This window comes from Hypanus sabinus, chromosome 12 (assembly GCF_030144855.1).
Source record: "Hypanus sabinus isolate sHypSab1 chromosome 12, sHypSab1.hap1, whole genome shotgun sequence".
NCBI lineage: Eukaryota > Metazoa > Chordata > Chondrichthyes > Myliobatiformes > Dasyatidae > Hypanus > Hypanus sabinus.
The window spans coordinates 84,159,891-84,177,443 of NC_082717.1; the positions used below are offsets into that span (position 1 = coordinate 84,159,891).

The window sequence follows — 17,553 nt, forward strand, 5'->3', positions numbered from 1 at the left end:
TTGGTGTTTAACTTTGTGCCGCAGGAGGCAGTAATTCAGTATGAGCAGTACGAACAGGAGATGAGGCACCTCCAACAGCTGATTGAAAGGGCGTACCGCGAGATCCAGGAAAGGCCTGTGTCTACCAGCAACATTCAGCAGCTGCAGGCCCAAATCACCAGGCATGAGGTAACTGCACATCATTCAGTACCAAAGGACAGTTCGGCAGTACTTAAAAAGCCTGCAGTTTACCACACTGCATCAAAGAAAGGCAGGACAGGTGTACACCAGGTGCTGTGGATGTCCCAGAGAGGCTATCAGTCGTGTTTTTGAAACAAAGCCAGCTTTTCTAGAATCATTTTATGCACAGGAATATCTCATGATTATTAATCAATCAGATGGAGACACGGAAACTGCAACACGAGGCAGCCATTTTGCCTGTCAGCAGTGCACCCTCTTTGAAAGGGTTAAACATGTCTAAGCCCACATGCCTGCCTTCCATAGAAATACTCAGCAGGCCAGGCGGCATCCACACAGAGAGAGTCCTTCACCAGTCAAGCATATTAACCGGGACAGATGGAATGTAAAATCAGACACAAATTTCCTGAGTTCTGTGTCAGATACTGATAGATTTACTATTAAAATATACAAAGCGACATTACATTGTGATACTTGTACACCTTGGGGTTAAGTTCATTCCAATTGAAATTAATTTCATTGCTTATTAGTCTTATTTACTATAAAGCAATCTTGCCTAATAGTGAAAATTTACTTGCATTCAAAATCTTAAGTTTTAAACATTTGTGGAGGCTTAATTTTATGTATATCTGATTCTTTACTTGCCAACCTTTCCATTTATTTCATTTTCTATACCTGAAATGGGTTTTCTATTTTCAATTCCATGCCCGATGTAAACTTACCCGTGTGCCTGGCTGAATAGATAGGTTATCAAGGCAAACAGCAGCCAAGCCCGACACCTCAGAAGTTATCTTGGACCGCCCTCCCCGTGACCATAATTTACTGCTCAAGATCTCTGCGGTCACGGCGATGTGTTGTGAACAACGTCACTCATTTCACCGCATTATTGAAGTGCGAAATTGCTTTAATTGCCTACCAGAAAAGTCCTGTCCGCGCTCGCTATTTAATGCAGGGATTTAGTTATTTCCAGAGTATCTCTGGTGCTTAATATTATAAAGCACGGGATTGTATTCCCTTAGATTTGTTATTTTTGGAAATTAAAAAAATCGGATGAATTAGAAAAACAAATTAATTATTTCTGTAGGTTATGAGGTGTTTACTTCATTTCAATTTTTATTCCCTTTTTCTGTCCACCGAGCAAAACAAAACCCTTGTTACTGTTGGGAATTTGAACTAACAGCCGAGTGTTTCATACTCAGCATGTTAGGATGTATCTGGACGGGGGGTGGAACGGAGCTCACGGTTCCGATTATGCTTTGAGAAAGAAACTCGTTTGTTTGACAAGTTAATTTTTTTACCCTACTATGGTTTGCCCTGCTTGTTTATTTCAATGGCTGAACGAGACGCAGTTGCTGATCTGAGTAGGGAGCGCTGCACCGATCTAAATCGAGAGACACGGTGCAAAAGCCCGTAGAAATCTGCGGTTTACAGATGTAATCGCTTCTGACTCCGGGATCCGGGTTAATAAGTCGGAGTACAAAACGAGTGCAGTAGTTTGGAGACAACGGTTGCAGGAGCCGGTTTCTCGCACCACCGTGGTGCTGCCGAGCTTCCATCCGGTGCAGATTGATAGACCAAAGTGAAGCGGAACGAGTCTCCTTCCTCCGGGGAAATTTCACTCTGCTTCCGTCCGCTCACCATTGAGGCTGCGTTTTCCACCATTGATTCACGGTGGGGGGAGCGCCGGCCGCCGGCCCCGCTGCATCAAACCCATTGCTCCGGCGAGTCCGCTGCACCCGGGACCTGCCAACTCGGGCGGCGACGTGGCGTTTGTAGTGGACCGCACCAGCCTTGAGCCCCTCTCGGCTTCTGACCGCCTCCGAGCGGAGAGCTAACATCCCAAACATGTGACCCGTTGTTTTCCAGCTACAACCATCTGTCTCCCCTTCCAGCACAAAGGGTAAAGCACCTGACTGTGCCCCATGCGCCGCTAGCGTTGGGACGCCTTCTCTGAAAGGGGGAATGGGTGATGGTTAGAGATTACTCAAATTATTTCCTGTTTGTGCCGTGCAGATTGCCTTTAGAGGTTGTGTTGTTAGCTCCTGGGCTGCCCACCCCCACCCCCATCCTGCAGGCGGGGCCCAGCGGCTTCAGACATGTTCATTGTAAGGGAGAGAAAAAGAGGAGGAGCTGAGCGCGTTGCGTGTCCGAGCGGCTTTCTAAATCTCTTTGATAACCTCCCCCCTCCCTCGACAGGACTTCGCGCAGAAAATCAAAGGCTACCAGGAGCAGATAGCGGCGCTGAACACCAAGTGCAAGATGTTAACTATGAAGGCGAAGCACACCACCATGCTGCTGACGGTGACCGAGGTGGAGGGGCTGGAGGAGCTGGATGGAGAGCCCCTGCCGGCACACTCAGCCCACCCTTCCGTTGTCATGGTAGGCTTTGCTAAACTCTCCCCGTCAGCAATGCGCGCAGTGGTTGCAAATTCAAACGTTAGTCATCGCCCGCTCTCCCGCTCTGATAAACTGTCGGATCTCTCTGTTGGTCGCTTGCGAGTTATCCCTCTCGCGTTGGCATGCTCCCTCCCCGGTGGATTTTTACAGTCACGGAGTCCTGGCACTGGGGTGGGCGTGTGTCTTCCTGTGTTACTGCCTTCAGTGTTTTTTTTAACTTCACGTCGCTGGAGGGAGGTTGTAATGTTTTCAATAGTTTGTGCTTTACTGTGTGATCATGTGTAACTTTCATTCTGATTTCTCTTCCTCTCTCTCTCTTCTGCCCGGCTTGTATCAGATGACAGCCGGGCGCTGTCACACCCTCCTCTCACCTGTCACAGAGGAGTCTGGGGAAGAGGGGACCAACAGCGAGCTCTCCTCACCGACAGCTTGTCGCTCTCCCTCACCTGTGGCTAATGCTGATGTGTCTGTTAACCAGGTACTACCTTCTGCTCAATCCTTCGTCCTCATGACATGCCTGACCCCGAGTTAGACACCCCATTTACTCCGACATAACGTAGGAAAGTGGAATTCAGTTGTTCCCAATGGTAATTGTTAGCACTTTGGTCCTCAATCTCCTCCAAATGAGGTGGTTAATACCAGGTGTAAGTGAAATCCTGGGTTGATGAACTTAATGTATGTCAATGACATTCACAAGACATCTTTGTGGCAGAAAGGAGAGACTGCAGGTGCTGGAATTTGGAGTAACTAACTATTTGCCAGAGGAGTTCAGTGGTTTAGACGCATCTTCTCAGCCCTGGGGGTGGGGGGGGGGAAGGACTTCTTCATGCTTTGGGGCAAAAGCCTGCCTCAGTACTCTGGAGTACAGTGGTGCTAAAAAAAAATTCTGTAGAATGTTCTCTATTTCTGCATAAATGTGATCACATCTTCACACGTCCTAAAATTAGATAAAGAGAACCCGATTAAATAAATAACACAAATATTATACTTGTTCATTTACATATTGAGAAAAATGGGTGAATATTACACATATTTGTTGGAAAAAGTATGTGAACCTCTGGGGTGATGCCTTCCACAGAAGTGGTTTGGAGTCTGGTGTTCCAATCGATGAGATGAGATTGGCATCTGGGTTGTAGAGGTGCCCTGCCCTATTTTCAAAAAAAAAGACACACCAGGTCAGGATACTGACAGAGCCTGCGCCTCTCAAGAAACATCTGTTTACGTGCACCATGCCTCGATCAAAACAACTTTCAGAGGACCTTAGAAGAAGATTTGTAGAGATGCATGAAGCTGGAAAAGGTTACAAAAGCATTTCTAAAGACCTGAATGTTCATCAGTCCACAGTAAAATAAATTGTGTAAAATGCAGGAAACTCGGTACCGTTGCTACTCTCCCTCAGAGTGGGCACCACACCAATAGCATAACAGCTAAATAATAGCTCAAGCCTCTGTTCATGTGTCCACTATAAGGAAAACACAGAAGAAGAATGGTGTTCATGGATGGATACCACTGAGAAAATCTCTGCTCTCCAAAAAAGCATATTGCTGCACATCTCAAGTTTGTAAAAGACCACCTGGTGTTCGATAACGCTCCTGAGCATTGTTCTGTGGACAGATGAAACAAAAGTTGAATCTTTTGGCAGAAATGCACGTTGCTATGTTTGGAGGAAACAATGGCACTGCACACCAACACCAAAACCTCATCCCAACTACGAAGCATGGTGGAAGGAGCATCATAGTTTGAGCTGCTTTGCTGCCTCGGGGCCAGGACAGCTTGCGATCGTTGAGGAAGCAATTAATTCAAAATTGTATCAAGGCATTTTACAGGAGAATGTCGGGGTAGCAGTCCATCACTCGAAGCTTAATAGAAGTTGGATGATGCAACAAGACAATGATCTAAAAGATGAGTAAATCAATGACAGAATGGTTTAAAAAGAAGAAAATTATGTTTTGGAATGGGTGAGTCAAAGTTCAGAACTTAATCCTAAAGAAATGTTGTGGAAGGACCTGCAGCAAGCAGTTTATGCAGCAAGAGGAATGGCCTAAAATTCCTCCAGGCTGATGTCCAAGACTGATCAACAGTTTGCAGAAACATTTGATTGAAGTTAATTGCTGTAAGGGGGGGGGGGGGTCACACCAGTTACTGAAAGCAGAAGTTCACATACTGTTTCCAAAAAGTGCATGCAACATTGGATCTTTTTCTCAATAAATAAACTAACAAATATGAAGATTTTTTTATTGGGTTCCATTTGTCTAGTTTTAGTACCCGTGTGAAGATCTGATCACATTTTAGGTCACATTTATGCAGAAATAGAGAAAATTCGACAGGGTTCACAAACTTTCTAGCACCATTATCTCTAGTTTAGTGTCATAGACAAAACCATCTTCAGTTATAATAGTGGAAGCAGGAATGTTTGCTGAAGACTGGACAATGATCAGGATCACTTGTGACATCTCAGATAATGAAACAATTCACTGAAATGTCACAATAACCAAGTTCAGTCTGATAGATGGTAATTTACTTTTGTGCCCTCCAAATGCCAAGCAACGACAATGTCCAGCCATAGAAAATCCAGTATCACCCCTGGCATTCAGTGGCGTAACTGTCACAGAACTCCCCACTATCAATATCCTGGGTCTTACCATTGACCAGAAACTGATCTGGAGCAGCCATACACCGTGGCTACAAGAGCAGGCATGAGGCTAAGATTCCTGTGGCGAGAAACTGCCTCTTAACTCCCCAAATCCTCTCCACCATGTCTGTGATGGACAGATGGGAGTATAATAGTGTTCTCTCTGCCGGTTGAGTGCAGCTTCAAGAATGCTCAAGAAGCTTGAGATCATCCAGAACTTAGCAGCTCACCTGGTATGCACCCCATTCACTCAGTCCACCACTGATGTATGGTAGCAGCAGCGCGTAGCATCTGCATAACTCACCAAGGCCCCCTGGACAGCACCTACCATTTAGAAAGGCAGGAAAAGAAAAAGTGTTTGAGGACCATCACCCAGAAGCTGCCCTCCAAGCCACATACCATCCTGACTTGGAAATGTATTGCTGTTACTTCACCATAACGGGGTCAAAATCCCAGAGCTCCGTCTCTAATAATATTTTAATTATACCCACACGTGGACTGCAGTTGTTGAAGGAGGAAGCTCACCACCACCACCTTCTGAAGGGCAACTGGTGATGGGCAATTAAATGCTGGCCCACTCTGAAGCTCATGTTCTTGACAGATTCTCCAGAAATGCAAAATCATTGGCTAATTGCCCAATCACTCAGTTTGCTAACTCATCTAATAAGCCTCCTCTCTGGTCCCATGTTTCATCTATTGCAGTGTGTACGTCTAGTCTCCTAATTCTGCCAGAAAAGTCCAATGCCAGTTCACCTTTTGGTCTGCTTCTCTAATCCTCATCCATCACTCCAGCTGGTGCTATAACTTGTCCATTGAATCCATCCCTTCAGCATACTACTCTTCTACTAATATTTCTGTTGTTTAGACAGTTAACCACTAACAGTAGGCAACTCCTCCACTGCGTTAACTGATCCATTATGTTACTCAGCAAGGTACATCGATCTATTTTCTATAGATATTTTTACTTTACCCTGATTTTTCTGGGTCTGATGGGCACACTGTTAATATATAGGGATGGATAGTCAGTGTTGCCAGCTGTCTTGGCCATGGTTGAGCTACATCATGATATTTTCAGAGAGCTCCTCATTGGCTTTGTCTCAGGAGGCAATAAACACAAGTTGAAGCCTCAGGTATTGACCTTGCATGATGGCATCAGACCTGGCATCTACTCTGTGCCATCTCGGTCATGCGGGTAACAACAGTTTAAACAAAGCTGCCTCTTTCCTTCTTTGGGAAGTGCCCTGACCATAACAATCTACAATTGGAATAATACCATTTAACAGTGGAGAGGTTGTCGAGGTCCTTCACCTTGTGACTGTGAACTGAAGAAGATATTAGGACAGGTGGATGAAAACTTGGTCAAAGTAAGAGCTGCAAGAAGAGAGCAGGTGGAGGAGTGTTTAATGGAAGGAATCTCGGGAACATGGTCTGGCCAGTGGTGGAGTAACAAAAAGTAGAGAACATTAGAGAGGAGATTATGGAGCTAGTGTGGTTTGAGGCATGGAGAGACCTACAAGCAAGGAAGTGATTTTCTTTGCTAGAGGAGCTGCCTGCTAGGGAACTTGGCAGTTCACAAGCAGAGGAGATAGGTTATGGCAGCAGCTGTGGGTGAGTTCAGTTTCACAGACGAATCAAGATATGCTGTTCATCTGGAGAACTTTGAGCTCGTTAAGTCCTGAGATAGTATAGGCAGGGATGAGAACTTTGGAAGTAAATGAGCTGTGGTATGGAGAATAGTGGTGTTACAGAGATGGATAATGGTGAGGGAGCAGATACGGAGTTAGAAGTTCAGCTTGATCCCAAGTATACAATGAGAAGAAGAGGGGGCCACGTTATAGTAGAGGACTGTTAAGAGGTGAAGCAAGCACATCCCTGTCTAGTGTGGAGTGATGCCAATGAGGAATGAAGGTCAGAAAACCGGAGTTGCCTTGGTGCCCGCACAATCACTTGGACCACCACATTTACATGAGTATCTGCTTGGGTGTTTCAGATGCAACCTTTAGGTCCCATGCTCGGTCCTGATGTGCAGTAACCACAGACAGACGGTGAGAAATGATCGCTGAGTATCACTGAATTTGGGGTTTTGGGGAGGGTTGTCCAACAGGTATTAATAAGGCAGTTTAAAGACCACAGGATGAATTTGCCCGGGTCAATCTGCATGTGAACTCGTCCCACCCCCTCTGTCCAAAAGAGAATAACTATAGAAGTGCTACTAAGTGCTCTGGGGAAGGACATTACCCCTCTCTTATCGTTAATTCAGCATGGTGCATTTGTTTCCTTATTGTGATTTGGTTAGTTTGAGGGCACAGCGCTGTAAAAGAAAGGCAGTTAGAGGTAACCATGAGCCAGTGATGTGGCAGGAGCCTTCATGGCATCACTCCAGCCATTTCTACACACTGTTCTCCAAAGGAAGAATGTAACCAGGAGGCTTGTCACCCTATCAAAATGCAATTCCTTCTGGTTGTGGAGTGTAGGAGAGAGGGAATCAGGAGCTTATACCAATCCTCCAGCCGAAACATTCAAGCCAATTCCTGAATGAGAGAATGGGGATCTGTTAGTAACTGCAGCTTTGTGGGAGCAAGGATTGTAGTTACGAGCTTGACGTAAAGCGTAGCATGTTGGGCAATGTGAAGATTGAGACTTGGAGTCACAGAGTCATACAACAGGGAGGCACACCCTCGGCCCAAGTTGTCCATCCTGACCAGGATGCCCACCTGAGCTAATCCCATTTGCCTGTGTTCTCCTGAACCATTCCTATTTATGTACCGGTCCCAAGTGTCTATTAAATGTTGTTATTGTACCTGCTTTGACCACTTCCTCTGGCAGCTTGTTCTGTGTATGCACCACCCTTCAGTTTCCTTTTGAATCTTTCCTATATCAAGCTAAACTTATCCCTTTTAGTTCTTGATTCTCAACCCTTGGAAAAGGGCTGAGTACATTCACTCCATCTATGCCCCTCATGATTGGATACACCTCTATAAGATACCCCTTCCAGTCTTCCAAATTCCATCGAATGAAGGCCTGCCTGCCCAATCTCTCCCTATAACTCAGGCTCTTCAGTCCTGACAATATTCTCTTAAGTCTCTGCACTCTTTGCATATGAAGTGTTTCATGAAATGTTTCCTCTAACAGAGTAACCAAAATTGTACACAATACTCTAGGTGCATCTTCACCAACATCCTGTGCAGCTGTATTATAATGTGCTATTTCCATTACTGCCCTGACTGACGAAGGCCAGTGTGAAAAATGCCTTCTTTACCACCCTTTTGCCCTGAATACTGCTTTCAGCAAACTATGCACTTGTGCTCCTAATTTTCTCCTTTCTACAACACTCCCCAGGGCCCTGATGTTCACTGTGAAGGTCCTACCCTTATGACCTGTGTCATAAATGTTGCTAGTTATCCATGTAGGGACGGTCTGTAGGATCTGTTTTTTTTCTGGCACTGAGTCACGTGTGGATATGGTTTATAATAATCCTTTGCCCCTGACCTCGGTAGGTGTGAGTCTCAATTTGTAAGCATTTATGTTTGTAGGATAGTGCTTATTACACAACGTTGTCTGCAGAAGACTTGCAGACAGCGGCCCCTGATGTCGAGGTCTTGAACAGTGCTGCATCCCTGCAGGAACCCACCGAGGCTGCGCTGGGAGACCAGGCCTCTTCCAAGCTCGACGACCTTCAACGATCCTGGGAAACACTGAAGAATGTGGTAAGACGGGCAAGATTATCTCTCTCCTTTGTCCATGCTGGTTCCCTTTGCTCATTCCTGGCTAGGGTGGAGGCTGCTGATTGCCACCTGCATTTCAGCTTTATCGGTTTTTTTGTTGAATGCCCCCTTTGCAGGATGGACATTTGTTGCCCATCATAGTGGCCTGCTGGTGCTGCTTTCTTTAAACTCACGTCATTTTGATATGACCAGAGGGTGCAAGCTGTGTGAATGGAGCTGTTCGATGCAGTCAATGACAGGCTAATAATACAAACTGGAAAAACTGGGCCAGGCAGTGGAGAGGAATGGACAATTAATGTTTTGGGTCAGGATATACACTGGCCATCTCACCTGTAGCTTTCAGACCAGATGAACGATTTCCATCCATTATGTCAGCTGTCCATTTCCCTCCACGGATGCTGTCTGACCTGCTGACTTGCTCCAGTTGAGTTTGCTCTCTTGTGCCTCTTAGTAGAAAGATAAGCTTGACTCTTATCTCCACCAAACTGATTTAAGCTGAATCCAAACTCCCAGTCTGCAACAACAGGATATGAGCCAGTCACATCAACTATAGCCCGGAATCAGGCGAGCCTAGTGCTCTTCGAGGTGAGCTGTGGGTCAGAGTTGTTGTCCTTGTGCCGTGAAGGAACAGTAACTGTTCAGTGTGACCCTGAGTCCTCTGACACTTTTAACTTTCTCTGTCGGCTCAGTAAAAAGAAGCAGGGGCTGGACTACTTGAGGAAGTCAGCTATCAGTACCTTCAGGGAGGTGGAAAGCTCCCGAGAGCTATTTGAATTTTGTTCCATTTTCTACGAGTGTTTTGCTAACTGAATCGCTATGGATGATGGTTTATTTTTGATTAAGGAAAAAAAAATTCCATGTGTAGAATGCTTGCAGTCACGAAAGGTTTCAATTTATGCATGGGTCAGTTATCCAGATGATCTGTTATGGGATGTGGGATTAAATATTGGCCTAAGTAGCATTGAAATCTTGCACTGAAAACTGCCAAGGGGGTCTACACGTTCAATTGAGACAGTTGACAGGGGCCAGGGCCTTAGTTTTTGTCTCATCTGAAGCATGTCATCCACACCACTGCTCTGGGATATTGGACTGAACAATGTCACTCAGATTTCTCTAGTGGGACGTGAAATCTTAACCTTCTGATTTACATGATGGTGTTACCTACTTGAGTGCATCCCGAGGAAAGCAAGCCTTTGCGGGAAGAGTGACAGTATTGTAACACTAAGAGAGAGCTGGTTTGCCAGTGTGGTTACTTATAATGCAGCAGATGCACGAACTGAGAGGGGATGTTGTAGGTAGTTCCTCGCCATTTTCTGCCTGCACATGCCCCCCGCCCCCACCACCAAAGTCAGTCAGAACTTATCCAGATGGGAAAATCAGATGAGGCTCACAAAAGCAGTTCCGAAATTTGAAAGAAGTCATTAAAACTCTGACTAAACTTCATAAGTAAAATAATATAAATACAGGAGCTTGTAAACTAATATCACCTACATATCCCAGTTGAAGAACAAGCTAGACACAGCAGTGTTGGCAACATTGTCACATAGCACAGGTCTAGATGATAAATTTGTCTTTTAAATAAATACCTTAGGATTTCCTTTCCAAATTAAAGTCTGTTTAAATGATTCATCCTAGAATCAGAATTGGGTTTATTATCGCTGGTGTATGTTATGAAATTTGTAGTTTTGAGGCAATAGTACACTATTGTTACGAACCCCGTAACTGGGTCACTTACCAGCAAAGATAGAGAGGTCCGTTGAAGTCTGATGATACTATTTTTAACAGTATTTATTAGTAAAAATACACAAAAATAATATCAATGCAATTATACAGATAATATACATCGTCAATACTAAATCTAAAAGTGCGGGTATAATAATAATCAATAAGAAATACGCTGTATCGTTGTCTGGGGATAATGTATTGTCCGATGGAAATATAAAGTTCACTCAGTTCATGCAGGCTGCAGCCTTTGGGGACCGCTGGGTTTGCAGTGGTTAGAGAAAGAGAGAGAGAGAGAGGTTTGGGAGAAAAACTTGCCGATTCCTTTTATGATTTCGATCCGTTGGAGTCTCGTTGGTATGGCCGTTCACTTGTGGCCTCTCCTTTAGCTAAAGCCGTTCTTCCGTGGTGAGCCCGCCAATCCCAGGCAAGGGAGGACGCACATGAGCCCCCCACCAGCTGTTGCTATTAAACGCTGTCACGGGATTTCTAGCGTTTCTCCTGGTGCGTCTAAAGGGGTTGTTCCCCAGACCCTCTTTTATCCTTACTCACGGGGTCTCAGATGTCAATCAGGTTGGGATGTTGCAATCCCTCAACCAGACCACTCTGGTCGTCCCCTGAGGGGCTTCAATGAATAGTACAGTACTCAATACACAATTCTGTCTCCAAAAGACAATAGCTGTTATCAGGGGTTTTTGTTTCGCTGAGGCCAGGACACATTCCAAACCTTGTGGATTCTCTCTCATTTCCTGGGTCCCAGACCCGAATTAATAGCGATCTTGCGATTTTCAAAAAGGAGGGGGTGACTTTGTACCCTTCGGCCCCTCAGAGCTGTGGCACATTCGTAACACTATAATATACAAAACTATAACTTTTTTACATATTTCTTACAATAAGTAGTGCAAAAAAGAGCAAAATAATGAGGTAGTATTCATGGACTGTTCTGAAATTTAATGGCAGAGGGGAAGAAGCTGTCCCTAAAATGCTCAATGCGTGCCTTCAAGTTCCTGCACCACCACCTGACTGACGATAGTACTGAGAAGAGAGCATATCCTGGTGGTGGGCTCTTTAGTGATGGATGCCGCCTTTTTGAGGCATTGTATTTTGAAGATGTCCTGGGTGGTGGGGAGGCTGCTGCCTGTGATGGGGCTGGCTGAGTCTACAATCCTCTGCAGCTTTTTTCTATCCTGCGCATTGGCCCCTCCAATCCAGACGGTGGGGTCACTAGTCAGAATGATCTCAATGGTACATCTGTAGAAATTAAATAGTGTTTTTGACTAGCCTAATCTCCTCAAACTCCTAATGAAATTTAGCTGCAGTCTCTGCAACTGGGGTCCCATTGCACATTGGGATAGAGCGGTCATTTAACCTTTCGGTCAATTACAGGTTCAGCATGTTTTACATGTCTGTGCATTACATTCATAATAATTTTGGAGTTTAAGCTAGAAGAAGCACATCTTGCATATATCCCTCTGAGCAACGATGCCGACCTGACAGGAACCTTTGACCTGTGTCCCAGAACTCTGTCAGCTCCATTGCTTTCTGCACTACTCTCCAGTTTCTGGGAAAGGCTTCTGGTCCAATGGGTCACGAGTGGATGCAGTAGGATGCCCGCTCCCACGGTATGCAGCGATGGTGTTGTGCGTGATGTGAAAATAAACCTCTCTGTGTTGCAGATCAGTGAAAAGCAGCGTACCCTGTACGAGGCCCTTGAGCGGCAGCAGAAGTATCAGGACTCGGTGCAGTCGGTGTCAACCAAGATGGAGCTGATCGAGGGAAAGCTCGGTGAGGCGCTCGATACAGGCAAGAGTCATAACCTCCAGATGGCGGCACACCAGGTACGTCCCCGATTAGTCAATGGACTCTGCTGTCGAGAGGCTTATCTCCAGATTGCTACAGGAATGAGTGGGGTTCAGCTTGGAAGAGTGTGGATTTTGAGACTCACCTTTGGGCCGTTTGTGTGTCCTAGGGGCTGATGGAGGAGATCATGACACTTCAGGATGAGATCAACGAGCTGCAAATTTGCTTTGCAGAAGAGCTGGTATCGGACACAGTGGATGCCGACACTGCTGACCAGCTGGCCATGCAGTCCACACTGACCGTCCTGGCGGAGCGCATGGCCACCATCAAGATGAAAGCCTTGGGAAAGAAACAACTTCTGGAGGTTTGCCAGTGCTGAATTCTGCCCGTTCTCACCTTTTTTTTTGAGGGGTTCTGTTTTTATCAGGTGGTGTGATAAGCTGCCTCTGAGGGAGGTGCCAGTTTCAAGGGGCTGAATGGGAACAGGGCTCCTGTAAGTGTGATGGACTGAGAAGGACAGTGAGATAGCTGGTGGAAGGTTCAAGAGCCAGACTGTAGATCGTAACAAGCGTATGCAAAAGGTTCTGGTTGTAATCTAAGCAAATGTGGGCATTGTTCTTTTGGCAATGGTTGGAGCACTCTGGTGATAAAGGTACAATGGTAATGAAGACTGGACTTGAGAATAAAAGCTCTGAAAACTGAGTTTAAAATGATGGCTCTTAATGAAGTGTGGGAAGAAATGTAACCGATAAGACCAAAAGGATCAGTATTGTTTGAAATGGCACACGACAACAGGACAGGCTGGGTATAAACTGGAAGGAGAGAAACTTAGGAAGATTGAGGGAATAACCTCTCAGTGAGAGGAAAATAATTTAGGAAGGGGCACAGAGTGTTAGGATCTTGGAAGTTGACATTGTGGGTGAGGTGGGAAGGTTTTACAGTTACTTTGTAGACTGCAGCCACAGGAGGTGATGGACGTAAAACTGCGTACCTCTCCAAGCCCTGCCATGTCCAAGTGCCTGTATTAAAAGTCTGCTAATTGTTCAATTGTTTAGATGGTGGATTGCATACTATTTAAACTTGATTGATTTCTCCTGTAAGATGCTTGATTCTTCAACATATTATTGGAATTGCATCCACCCTGATAAAGTGGAGAATATTTCTTTACGTTATTGAAATACCTTGCAGAGAATGGAAAGCCTTCATGGAGTCTGGCAGCAAAATACAATACAGATTCTCTTTTACATCGAGGATTCTTTCCTCTCATTCCCCCCACCCCCCATGAATAAATTAAAAGAAATTTTCTGTTATGTAGACAAGGACAACCTGCTTATCTTAGGAAAGAATAATTAAGGCTGTATTGAAGGGAAGAATGCTTAGGAATGGATGGTTAAAAGTGGTTAAATGTTTACAGGGATGACGGTGAAAGACAAAAATGGTCTAAGGCTTGGGTAAGGAAACAAAGAAACGGGTCACATGAATGGTGAAGTGCAGTGGAGTCATGAGCAGCTGCTGAGTGAGAAAATAAATAGATAGCTGCTTTATTTCAAGGGAAATTACTGTGTCATGATAGCATTACAAGTGCACAGAAATACAAATAGTAGAAGAGAAGTAAGAATAATAAAAAAATTAAGTTGCCTCAAACAGTCCAGCAGGAGGGAGTCATTGCTTCCTTGGCTATAGGTTGTCTTCTTATAGCGCCTATTGACCGAGGGGTAAGAATATAGTGCCTGTGGAGCAGCACGGTTCTCTTAGTCTGTTACTAAAAGTATTCCTCTGTTTAGCCAAGGTGGCTGTGGTCATAATGGCCTTAGTGGCTGTGGTTTAGGGCAGTTGAACGTAATGTTGAGACTGGCAAGATGAGGTTCCTCAAGATTATCTTCAGCATCAATGTTACCATGGAGCTAGTTGTTGGAATGGGACAGTGAACTCAAGTGGAAATTACTGCAAACTCTGTCAGCTCTGGTGGTTGTGGGGGGGGGGGGGGCACTTGAAGGCAGAATGTAGGGGCCAGTAAAAGCAGCCCACACCAGCAGGATTGATGATAATAAAAAGGATCTTCTCTGCTGCTTTAGGAGAGGTTGAATGACCAGGTGGAAGAACAGCGGCAGATACAAGCCCTTCAAACGTATCACGGCGAAGCCGATGAGCTAAACAGTTGGCTGCTGACCACAAAGGCCGCTTTGAACTCTGCTCTGAAAGTCTCTGAAGAACAGATGGACATGGAAGAGCAACTCATTGACTGTCAGGTATTGGCTTAAACTCGAACTCCAAATAATAGAGAGTTACTTTCCTATCATGTCTAGGTGTTTAACTGGGTTGTCTTTGCCACAGCTGCTGCAAAAGCAAAATGGCTTGGGTTTTATTTAACCCTCAATCTCCAAAGAAAAGTGAATGATAAGCAGGGAAATACTTTTGAAGTACTGCCGCAATTCTAATGAGAAATGCAGTAGCATCACCAAAGATCTGTCTTGCTTTTCTCTGAGAAGTGTTGTGTATTTATTTAGGTTTACATCTGAGGAGAACTGTGGCCTCAGTTCTCAAGTAATCCCTCTGCATGACAGAATTCACTTAGATTTTTTACATCTTCACACTCATTGGCTAAGAAAGGGTACTTAAAGTTGATAATGTTACCACTTGGGACCTCTGTCTGCCTATGTGAGCTTGGCTGGATATTTTGCACAATTGTGCTTATAAATGATGAGCAGTTACTGTGGGTATTTCCTCCATTGCTGGAATTGGCCAAGAGGAATTATCCATTGCAGTCACAATGAACTTTCCTCCATTGGGTTAATCCATGAAGGAAAGGACTGCATAAATATTTGCTTGCAATGTAATGAATTGCTTGATGACCAATGAGTACAATTTAGAAGTGTAGTTACTTTGTAGAGTAGGGAATGCAGCAAGCTCTTTGTGTGGATTGGGCCCTCACGATATGGGACGTGATACCAACTAGCTTCTCTGGTTTGAGTATAGGAAGGATGTTGGCCAAGGCAGCCCGACAACAAGTGACGCAGGGTGCCACCACATCACAAGAATGAGTAAGGCTGATTGTAAGACATGTATCAGATCAGCTGTGAAGTATAATGACTATTGAACCTTGGGAAGTGGGGGTGAGGTGTGGAATGTGATTTTTTGATTCCTTGTCCATTGGAAAACTGATGGACTTGCTTCACTTCCTCTTCTGCTGCAGAACATCCTGATGGAGATTGAGCGTAAAGTAGCCTCTGTTTCCGAGCTCTCTGTGAACAGCGAGAACCTGCTCTTGGAAGGGAAGCCCCAGACGCGAGAGCAAGCTGAGCATCTGACTGAGAAACTCCAGAATTTGAAGGGAAGCCTGGTGGAGCTGCAGAAGATGCTGCAGGACAGACGGATCAGTATTAAAGTAAGGCTGTTTCTACCATACCCTTGTTTCTGCTGGGGCCGTTACTGCTGGGTGCAGTATAGTAGTGGGGCTGTTTCTATCAGACCCATGTTACTGCTGAGTGCAGTATAGTAGTGGGGCTGTTTCTATCAGACCCATGTTACTGCTGAGTGCAGTATAGTAGTGGGGCTGTTTCTATCAGACCCATGTTACTGCTGAGTGCAGTATAGTAGTGGGGCTGTTTCTATCAGACCCATGTTACTGCTGAGTGCAGTATACTGCGGGGGTTGTTACTGTTGGTTGTATACTGCGGGGTTGTTACTGTTGGGTGCAGTATACTGCGGGGTTGTTACTGTTGGTTGCAGTATACTGCGGGGGTTGTTACTGTTGGATGCAGTATATTGCGGGTGTTATTACTGTTGGATGCAGTATACTGGGGGTTGTTACGGTTGGGTGCAGTATACTGCGGGGTTGTTACTGTTGGTTGCAGTATACTGCGGGGGTTGTTACTGTTGGATGCAGTATATTGCGGGTGTTATTACTGTTGGATGCAGTATACTGGGGGTTGTTACGGTTGGTTGCCGTATACTGCGGGAGTTCTTACTGTTTGAGTGAAGTGTACTGTTCGGTACAGTATACTGCGGGGTTGTTACTGTTGGATGCAGTATATTGCGGGTGTTATTACTGTTGGATGCAGTATACTGGGGGTTGTTACTGTTGGGTGCAGTATACTGCGGGGTTGTTACTGTTGGTTGCAGTATACTGCGGGGGTTGTTACTGTTGGATGCAGTATATTGCGGGTGTTATTACTGTTGGATGCAGTATACTGGGGGTTGTTACGGTTGGTTGCCGTATACTGCGGGAGTTCTTACTGTTTGAGTGAAGTGTACTGTTCGGTACAGTATACTGCGGGGGTTGTTACTGTTGGATGCAGTATACTGTTGAGTGTAGTATACTGCGGGGTTGTTACTGTTGGGTGCAGTATACTGCGGGGGTTGTTACTGTTGGATGCAGTATATTGCGGGTGTTATTACTGTTGGTTGCAGTATACTGGGGGTTGTTACGGTTGGTTGCAGTATACTGCGGGAGTTGTTACTGTTTGAGTGAAGTGTACTGTTCGGTACAGTATACTGTGGGGTTTGTTACTGTTGGTTGCAGTATACTGCGGGGGTTGTTACTGTTTGAGTGAAGTGTACTGTTCGGTACAGTATACTGCGGGGGTTGTTACTGCTGGTTGCAGTATACTGCGGGGGTTGTTACTGCTGGTTGCAGTATACTGCGGGGGTTGTTACTGTTGGTTGCAGTATGCTGCGGGGGTTGTTACTGATGGTTCCAGTATACTGTGGGGGTTGTTAATGATGGTTGCAGTATACTGCGGGGATTGTTACTGTTCGGTGTAGTATGCTGTTGGGTGCAGTATAATGTGGGGGTTGTTACTATTGGTTGCAGAATACTGCAGGGTTTGTTACTGATAGTTGCAGTATACTGCGGGGGCTGTTAGTGTTGGTTGCAGTATACTGCAGGGTTTGTTACTGATGGTTGCAGTGTACTGCGGGGGCTGTTACTTTTCGTTGCATTATACTGTTGGTTGCACTATATTGCGGGGGTTGTTACTGTTGGTTGCAGTAAACTGCGGGGGTTTTTACTGCTGGTTGCAGTATACTGCAGGGGTTGTTACCGTTGGTCGCAATATTCTGCGGGGGTTGTTACTGTTTGAGTGAAGTATATTATTGTGT

At 45.2% G+C, this 17,553-nt stretch overlaps 1 protein-coding gene across 12 annotated transcripts in view; it reads left to right on the plus strand.

Moving 5' to 3' along the window:
• syne1b (spectrin repeat containing, nuclear envelope 1b) overlaps positions 1 to 17,553 on the plus strand; it is a 543,459-nt gene that overhangs the window by 320,452 nt on the left and 205,454 nt on the right. For 9 of the 12 annotated variants that reach the window (XM_059986320.1, XM_059986330.1, XM_059986328.1 and 6 more), the window contains 8 exons: positions 25 to 168; positions 2,374 to 2,556; positions 2,912 to 3,052; positions 8,740 to 8,913; positions 12,330 to 12,491; positions 12,623 to 12,817; positions 14,529 to 14,702; positions 15,647 to 15,838. In XM_059986320.1, the coding sequence (XP_059842303.1) occupies positions 25 to 168; positions 2,374 to 2,556; positions 2,912 to 3,052; positions 8,740 to 8,913; positions 12,330 to 12,491; positions 12,623 to 12,817; positions 14,529 to 14,702; positions 15,647 to 15,838 (1,365 nt within the window). The remainder of the gene's footprint in view (positions 1 to 24; positions 169 to 2,373; positions 2,557 to 2,911; positions 3,053 to 8,739; positions 8,914 to 12,329; positions 12,492 to 12,622; positions 12,818 to 14,528; positions 14,703 to 15,646; positions 15,839 to 17,553) is intronic. The other 3 variants (XM_059986323.1, XM_059986324.1, XM_059986326.1) reach the window with 3 other exon arrangements.